General features: G+C 38.8%; 1 protein-coding gene across 1 annotated transcript; it reads left to right on the top strand.

The window, feature by feature from the left end:
- Nucleotides 1–2,978: 2,978 nt before the first annotated feature.
- On the top strand, nt 2,979–8,484 carry LOC306969585 (beta-1,4 N-acetylgalactosaminyltransferase 2-like; the record flags this gene model as incomplete). The annotated part of the gene is made up of 10 exons (XM_079565248.1): nt 2,979–3,109; nt 4,209–4,315; nt 4,452–4,489; nt 5,528–5,594; nt 5,877–5,990; nt 6,050–6,136; nt 6,747–6,928; nt 7,743–7,886; nt 7,979–8,207; nt 8,297–8,484. The coding sequence occupies 10 exons, from the start codon at nt 2,979–2,981 to the stop codon at nt 8,482–8,484; spliced, it is 1,287 nt and encodes a 428-aa protein (XP_079421374.1).
- Between the last annotated feature and the right edge of the window lie 1,080 nt (nt 8,485–9,564).

The raw sequence follows: 9,564 nt of genomic DNA, 5'->3' as shown, positions 1-9,564 counted from the left end.
TTTTTAAAGTTTTTGAAATAATATTTCAATCTTCCTTTGAATTGAAAAACATTGGGTTTAGCTGTTGACCATTTGCTAATGAATGCAACATTTGCCATATACTATACTTTAGTGCTCACATGATTTTACCACTTCCTTTTGTGCAGTTGACTGTGTGTGTGGTGAGGTCTTTATTGACCTTTAATACATAATGTGCACATAAAACCACTGTCTACTCTGCACTTCCACCATCTGCTGTCGCAAATAGGTTTGGACAAGACAATGCAATACAAAAGATGTGGGACGATCATAGTGTTGAGATAAGTATTTGAAGCTTCAGTAGTTAATGAATATCTAATGTGTGGGCTGGTTATGCCTTTTATTCTTTGGCAAAAATCTTTTGTAGCTGTGGAATGATTTGTAGATTTATTTAACTTCTAATTAATGCCGTTTATTTCTTGTCGATGAAACACAAAGACACTCCCCAAACAGACGCTTGAAAGCACTGAGATGAAGATTAAGAAATGTTGTTATACCAGGTTTGACGATGACTCAGTGTCACCCATAGCACACAAGGATTACTCTAATGTTACGGATGCATTTAATAAATTGCTGAATTAATGATACTGGCTTTTCCATAACATTGGAAATCTTTCTACATGGATTTTTAACATGCTTGTTGTGCACATACAAACAGTTCCTGACTAACTAATGTTAAAACCTGTTTTCTTCCTTCAGCGTATAATCCGTCCCTCCATTTATTCAAAGACAAACAAGCTCAAAATGACAGTACACCCATTTCACTGCGCTTGAGCAATATTACAATAAATTACTCATCATTCAACGTATAGCCATTGATTTCTGGTTGAAAACACCTCCGTCCTTCCCCTAAACCTTTATGGGAAATGTGGGCTGTAAATCCATCCGTATTATGCTGCTTTGAAGGTTTGGAGCAGAGTTTTCACAATGACACCAGCTCTCAGTAGGATGTGGCTTCTTCGGCCGTTTGCCCTGCCCACAGCACAGGTAGCTCTGACACAAGTCATTTCAGGAAACTTTTCTTCTTTTCTCTTCCAAGACACCTTTCATCCTTGTGAAATATATTTACACTGCCCATTGCACGTGCTGCGTCAGAAAGGTAAGAACATTATGTTGTATTTGCTCAAAAAGGCTCAGAGAGATCCATTTTATTGTCTATGTTGAAAACAAAGGAAAACCTTTATTTGTCGGCACAAAAGGCTATTTATTGACTATATTAATGTATATGTATATGTATATGTATATGTATATGTATATGTATATGTATATGTATATGTATATGTATATGTATATATGTATATGTATATGTATATGTATATGTATATGTATATGTATATGTGTATGTGTATGTGTATGTGTATGTGTATGTGTATGTGTATATGTACACCTATGCTATTCATGATAAAGCCGTTTGTTTTATCATCTAGAACATTTGAAAGGTTTATTTGGCAGTGCATCTTAACCATTGAGTATTTGTGCCACTCCTCCTGCATTCAGAGGAACATTTTCAAACTTTTCAAACCAAGTACCACCGGAGCTAGATCCAGATCAAATCAGGACTAAACCGGTTCTAAGAAGTATTTGAAATGGGCCTAAAATATTATATCTAAACTGAGTGGAAACCAGGCCATAACTGGGATGCATCTCTATTGTTAATTATCTCTAAAATGTCAAATTGTAGATGAGCCACTGCTTTAGATGAGATTTGGAGCAGAGACTGCATAATTGACAGAATAGGATTGTCTATTAGCCGAACGAAATCAAAGCCTGAATGTGGGCTTTTTGTGCTTTTTATTTTTGGCAAAAATCTTTTGTGGCTGTAAAATGATTTGTAAATGATGTGAATTTATTTCACTTCTAATCAATGGTGTTTTATTTGTGTACTTCTTGTCGATGAAACATAAAGACACTCCCAAACCGACACTGAGATGATGATTAAGAAATGTTCGACCAGGATGATGAGGACTCGGCGTGAGATACAGCATGTCAGGGCTTAGGAAAATTATAAACAAAGTGGGCTCAACTAGATGATGCCAACATTTAAATTTCCACTGGCTTTTCCTCAACCCTTCTGAGCGCAGTCTGTGAAACCAATTGATAATACTATTTGTATTTGATCTACTGAAACAAAAGGACCACACAGACTACTGCACATCGATTTAATGGAAATACATAATTACACAACGGGAATATAGACCAACTACTGTATCTCGCTGAGGCAATTCAAAAATATTCAAAAGGTGCTATACAAGACATTATTCTGACTTACCACTTTGTACCTACAGACCATATTTTTGAAAAATGTGTTGATGTATAGAATATTTGGGCAAAATGTCATTGTTCCCCCTTAATAAAATATCCAAATGACAAAAATGTGTGTTTGCCCACAGATGCTGTGGCCTAAGGCTATGAAAGCACTGGTCTGTGTCACCCTGGTTTCTGTTTTCTCCTTGGGGATTATTTACACCTTTCTAGGGACAACTTTGATCAGTCACAAAGCTGGTACAGTCACACCAAAGAGGCCGTGGTAAGTCCCTGGTTAATTATCTCTTACCATTTACTCCACTTGTTTCTACTTTATCTGACAATATACTTCAGAATCAGCCAGTACTGCGCTCATGCTTCTTTTGACATTATTGCAGCAGTCGTGTTTCAAGTCTGGATTGGACGTTTGATAAAGCTGGAGCGGATGCTTTGTGTTGACACAGAGAGACAGTATAGATCGTCATTCATAAACAAATAAACAATAGGTTTGAGACGGGTTTGACTGGTTTGAGGAGATGTTAGTTTGTATAGACTGACGGCAAATAATGTTGACTGTTGTCCAATTGAAAATCTCAGCAATGGATAATTCCTGCATGACTTATAGCTTGTATCATATTTAAATCAAGTATTTTCATAGCTTAGATGTTTTTCTTTATTCAAACAATTGAGCTGAGTTGCTCCTCCTCTCTTCAAGGATGGCCCCTACATCCCGGGGCCCCTGTAAATGCCAGCCTGACTCTATACAGCTCAAAGACCAGTATCCTTTGGACCAACGTGACAAAGTGTCTCAGCAGAGGAAAGAAGAGTTTGAGAAGCACAAAACCAGGTACAACCTTGTGTAAACGAAAGTCTGACGGTGTGGACAGTGATAAGGCATTTATTGACACATTATTGCAGTAATATGGATTTTCTTTCCAGTGCAGTTTCAAAAATTGAAGAGGATCACAGACCAGTGGTTAAGTGAAACATTTAACTGGGTGCAAGTTTTAGCAGTTCCACCATTTGGGCTTTGCACGAACATTATGTTACGTATGATAATCAGGTAGAGTGATTAAACTCCTGTGACCTGAGGTACTTTAAAAAATAATTAACCCAAATATAAAACCAGGATAAAACCAAAGGACACGCAGATAAGGATTTGTAAAAATAGAGGCAGAGACAGTGCTTTTAAAATATGTAATTAAAAGTTTATTTAAAAAGGACCAGGAGTTCAATGTTAAAAAGTATTTATTACTATGATTAAAATGTATATTAAAAATGGCCAATGTTAAAAGTGCAAATCACAAATAAAACCTTGCAGCCCCTGGGAAATCTGAAAACACAAATAAACGTTAGAAAATAACCAAACTTGGATGGCTTGAGAGGGAGTAGCCCCACCCCAAACAAAACGGAAAGTGCTCCCCACAAACACACACACACTAAATAACAAAAATCCCAAGTGCAAAACAGAGAAAACGGGCCGAATCCCCCTCCCAAGCACATCCAAGGGAACTGAAATCTAAAGACTAAAAGGGACTGTTATACAAAACTGGTGCAGAGCTAAAAGGGTTTAAAAAGCTAAAAAAAAAAAAACCTCAAATGCAACCAAAATAAACCCTAAAACGAACTCTAAACAAAACAGTGGCAGGCTAAAATCTGCAATTAAAAGGGGAACAACGTTAAAACCGAAATAAAATGAATGTAAACAAAATATTAAAACGCTTGTCCCATCTTAAAACTGCTCTAAAAGCAGGGGGAAATAGCCGCCACCGGAGTACGTTAAAAGCTCTAAAACCAGAAAGATAAATGAACATTAAAATACTTAAACTGAGGGGAGAAGTTAAAAACGCACCTGTCACCAGCCAGCAGCAGTCCAGAGTGAGGCCTCCGATCTCCCCTACCTCCAGATAAATGATTAAAAAGTAATGATAATCTATTTCTCATAGGACAAAGTCTGAATTGTCCAAACTGCTGCTCGCTCTGCCCAACTCTCCTCTGCAGTATCCCATTCAAGGAGTCACTGTTGTGCCCCTGAAGAGCCGCCTTATTCCAGGTACATCACCACGGGCGTGTGTAAAGTGTCATCCACACTCGTATGCCACATTTGGCATAGACTTAAAGGAATGCAAATATGATTTTTCTTCTTTTTTTTTTTCTGACAGCAATAAAATGAGTTTGTCTTGGTACAGGTTTGGCTCTGTACGCAGAAGAACTGAGCAGCTACAAGGTTAGTGTGAGTGGATTGGCAAGGCATTTCGTACACAAGGCATCTCAATGCACCATACAAAAGAAGATATGTGAAATTACAATCAGGTTCAGTTAAGGCAAAGCACATACATAAAAACATCAAGACATGGGAAGCACACAGAACACCAGGGCAGGTGCTAGATTTTTTTCTTGGGGACTGGAAGGACGACCATTGACCAGGGGTGGGGCTGAGGAAATGTGTTGAGGCAGATGCAGAATGATGATGGCGTGGTTAGGGACGGGGTTTATGTGTGCAGGTATTTACAATGTGAAAGTCAGTTATGCAAAATATGACCCAGAGAGCTCAGTCCTTATCTGGTTTAGCTCTGTGCTCTGTGCTCTGTGCTCTCTCAGGAGGAAAGAATTATTCCAGAATAGTTCATGAATTTATAATGAATGAGCTTTTTACTTGGTCTCAGCATTAATCCAGTTCTCCAGAGCAGGTAGTTCCCCCACAGTTCATTCATTTTCCTCCCAAAATATAGTCCATCTTTTGTCCGTCTTCATCACTGTGCACTACTTACTGGTGTAATTCCATCGCTCCCTGCTCCAAAGTGCTTGTTCATTTTAACCCATTGCAAACTGCTGCCTTTCCATTTTTCCAATAAACCAGGGCAGTCCATCCAGTAAGCAAGTAAATATCTTTGATGTCTCCGACCGACAGGACCGCTAAGCAAATGACAATCCACGTACTCTACGTATTCATAGCAAACCGAGCTGTGAAAATCCCGTCAAGGCAGGCGACCTCCTCTGTGAACAAACTTGATAGGAACAGAGGAACCCTTTCAGAGACAAAATTAAAGATCACAGTTGACTGGAGAAAATGATTCTGATGATAAACTTGTTTGGGTTTATACTGTCATTAGCCATTACTGGTTATCGTAATCTACATACAGTATCTAAGCCACAAATCTGAACTCTTCAACCTAGTCTTGAACAAGCTTGGGATTGGTGGTGAATACAATCTAAATTACAAAACCCTTTTGAAACTTTTGCATGTTTATGGTTAACTGTGCAGGTGACCCTTAAAGTGAGCAAAGGCATCCTCAGCTCAGACGACTCCAACAGAGAAGTGACAGTGACTGGTAAGCTCCTGGTTTGGACTAAATCATGATTCTCTTCTTTATCAAAGACACACATTCACCTCTTTATTTGGCTTGGACAATATCACTAAACATATCTTTGGGGACGAAGCACTAAAGCTCTCATCTATATTCCAAAAAGCCTTTCTCAAATTGCTCAAAAAACCTTTATTAGCGGCTAAGAAGAACTCTCGTATCTAGCTTACACAAAGCTTACACAAACACTGTATTTTTAAGTGTTTCAGCTGCCACTCATTCATCTTGCCCATGTCATGTCAAATACAGGTAAAGGAGAGGCCGAGCTCACACTGACGTCCAGCAGCCTGGAGAGTCTCAATGCTGCCCTGACTACAATATCCTACACAAGCACCATGTACCATGTCCACACGGCAGATCTCGGTATGTCCCAAAAACACACCCTCTGAGATGAACATGTTTTATTAATCACTGTCTTTTAGTCTCTTTCTGCTTTGAGAATCATGAAGCCATGTTTCCCATTGTCATCAGACAGCCTCAGCTGCCCGTCATGTTTAACATGGGAACCGGTGAGTTTAGTCTGTTACCACATCCTCTTTGCAGTCAGGGACAATTCAGCTCTAAAACTCAACTCTCGCTTCTGCACTGTATAAAGATCACATATGATTTACCACGCTGGATTTTTTTCTGTTCATATAATATCAGTGCACATACTGGAGAGCATCTCTGCCCACCCAGCATCTTTAAATAGGCATTGGCCATCTAAGTGAGAAAATGTCCAGCTGTGTTTTAGTGGACTTTGTCCAGCTGCAGTAACTGTAATAATAAGGTTAAGGTCCTTAACAGCGTAATATGTGTTGTAAGTATTATAGCTGGTTAGTATTATACCAGCAGATGAATAGTACATTTCCTAGCAGATACAACTAGTATCTGCTACAAGGTCAAGTGCAAGTTGACCTTGTACCTTGGTTGCTTCATGCACATGATAAAAGGCAGAGGAACTAGAGAAGTAGTTGTAGTGGCTGAAAAAACAAAGCCTATGCCACAGTATGAACACAACAACAACCATTCTTCTGCATTTTCTCCAGTTTCTCCAGGGATGGGTCCATATGTTTTTATGTAGCAGTTCTAATGTGAATACTAAGCAGTTTGATGTGTGATTGCTTCCTCGTCTCTTAGACATCAATTCTCAAGTCACCATCACCATTAAGACTTTTCTGCGCTACAATAACCTCAAAATCTTACTGAGCAGCATCCGCAGCTTTTACCCAAAGATGACAGTGATCATTGCAGACGACAGCTTTGAACCAGAAAATATAACTGGGGAGAACATTCAACAATATTTCATGCCACCAGCTCAGGTAACACTCACATGCACTCACTCTGTAAAGCCTGTTTCTGTAAAACATTTACAGCTTTGTTGTCCACAATCAATGTAAAAGAAAAGGTTAGAGTATTTCTTAAAGTACAAGATGTTGTTGAATTATCCATCTTCATTCACTCCATATGTGATGGTAAGCTACTATTGTAGCCACAGCTGCCCTGGGGAAGACTGAAGCGAGGCGACCAGTCTCTGCCATCGACTCCTCTGACCACCACCAGCCACTCACTGACTCACTACCTTACATTCACCCCAGGCTTCCTGGTGTTTCCCATCCAAGGCCCCTTTCCTGCTTAGCTTCTGAGGTCTGACGGGATCGGGCAGAGCGAAGGCGGTATATTTGCAACATATTATTTTTGGGAGGCTTACGGGCGTTTCTGAAAGATTCGGACCAAGTGTTGCTTGTATTACATTTCCTTAAATCTGCCCCACTGATGAGCGAGCGTCCTTATGGTTCTGCAATCTGGTCATATTCAAAGTGAAGAACTCATTGTGCTTTCTGAAGGGAAAAGAACTAAAGCACAAAAGATTGTTATTGTTATATTTCATATTTTACTCCCTTGTTGGACACAGGCTCAAGATGTAAGTTGAGAAAAGGTAAACATTACTTAAAAGTCCAGGTGTTCTCGCCCTGGAAAATGGAATCTTCCACATTTCTGTCATTATTTTTTGGAATATAAGATTGTGATTATTGGGTTATCTGATTTCTCCAGTTATCTGATTGTTCAGACCATGTAAACGTAGCTACTATAAACCCTTGTATCAATGTCAGATTTTGTTTTATATTTGATCAGGGATGGTTTGCAGGCAGAAACTTGGCAGTTTCTCAAGTCACAACCAAGTATTTTCTGTGGGTGGATGATGACTTTTTGTTCACTGAAGACACAAAGATAGAGAAGTTTTTAGAAGTCATGGAGGCCCATCCTGAACTTGATGTGGTAGGTTGTTACTTTGAACTAATATGATGTTACATGTAAAAACTATTTTTTAAACTGTATAATAGTCCCATATCTATGTTTCCTTTGTTTAGGTGGGGGGCTCAGTGCAAGGAAACCAGTTTTACTTTTCACTCGAGTATGATGAGGGCGAGGAGACAGAAGGAGGCTGTCTATACAGAAAGTCTAAAGGAAGGTTCAACGCCCTTCCTGGTTACCCACAGTGCTTTCTAGCCAATGGAGTGGTCAATTTCTTTCTGGCCCGTACTGACTCTATCCAGAAATCCAGATTTGACCCCCTTCTACTGAGAGTAGCACACTCAGGTGAGCAAAAAGCATATAAAGTTTATAAAATATACTTCAAATATGTCCTTCACCAATATCCTATATAAAAAATAACCTGTTCATGCCAGAGTGGTTTATGGATGGACTGGGTTCCCTGATGGTGGCCTCCTGTGGTGATGTGTCCATACAGCACCAACCAAAGAAAAATACCAACCTGTATGACAAGTACCGGAGTTCTTCTGGCAATTCCGACACAACGTTCAAATACCAACTGCACTTCTTCAAAAACAATCTGAAGTGCATAAAGTTTGGATGAAAAGCCATGTCTGAGACTCGGGTTCTTCGTTTTTCTTTCGGTTTACAATAGAGGGAATGTGAGTAATGTCGCAACATGGGAACAGAATTCAAAGCAGTGGAAAGTCGTTAATATTTGTGTTTGATTTTGCCACTCGGTCCAGAACGGTGGGTTCTGTTTAGAAAGAAAATGGTGTAACTGCAATCCCTCCACACAAACACTACGTTGCCTGTATACAAAAACACTTTCTGAATTATCCTGAAAAGAAGAGTCATGACTGTCTAAGTCTGTGGTTTTAGTCCGTCTTTGTATTTGGGGTCTTTGTTTCTGTATTTTATTTGTTTGTTTTGGTTGGAACAGTGCATGTTCATGGATATTCCTGGCACTCAGGGATACATACATATATATATTGTGTTGATATTTATATATCTTTTGTTTCTCAACTATTTACACCAACAATTACAATTTATTTGTTCTTTATTTAGTAAAGTGGTAAAAACCAACAAATAAAATTGACAATTTGAAAGAGCATTCACACTTCACATCACAAATCTCAAAGTACTACAACAAAAACAAAAACACAAGTTATTTAAAATTGGTCTTTCAGTGGGTTTAATTTTGTTGGCTCACGAGGAAAGCAAAACAAAACTTGACAAGGTTTTATTTTGGTTGCAGTGAAAAAATGATGTATCTTCCATGTTTATCAGGTGGTCATTACAGTTGTTTACATTAAGCCTCTCCTACTCAGGTCAGGAAATGAAGAACCATCTCCAATCCTTCCATATCACTTTCTACACCTGCACATCTGTGATACCGCTGTTGTTTATGTCAGTTGTTGTCGTCTTGTCATATTACCTTTATTATGTATTTATTTTAAACTTCTTTACGCTCTTATAGCCTTAAAGTTTTCATCGCTTATTTTTATCTACATTCTGTTTTATGTTGCACGATTGTACCAAGAAAAATTCCTAGTTTGTGGCAGTATGATGATGGCAATAAATACTACTCTGATTCTCATTTGTTTCTTCAAATATGCGCATAGACCTAACCCACAGGTTGTAGACATTGTCTTCTCACGTCACGGCGCAATTTTTCAGTAAA

The sequence above is a fragment of the Gobius niger genome (genome assembly GCF_951799975.1).
Source record: "Gobius niger genome assembly, chromosome: 10".
NCBI classification, from domain to species: domain Eukaryota; kingdom Metazoa; phylum Chordata; class Actinopteri; order Gobiiformes; family Gobiidae; genus Gobius; species Gobius niger.
Note: the sequence above shows the minus strand (reverse complement) of the source record. Positions and strands in the feature narration are given on the sequence as shown.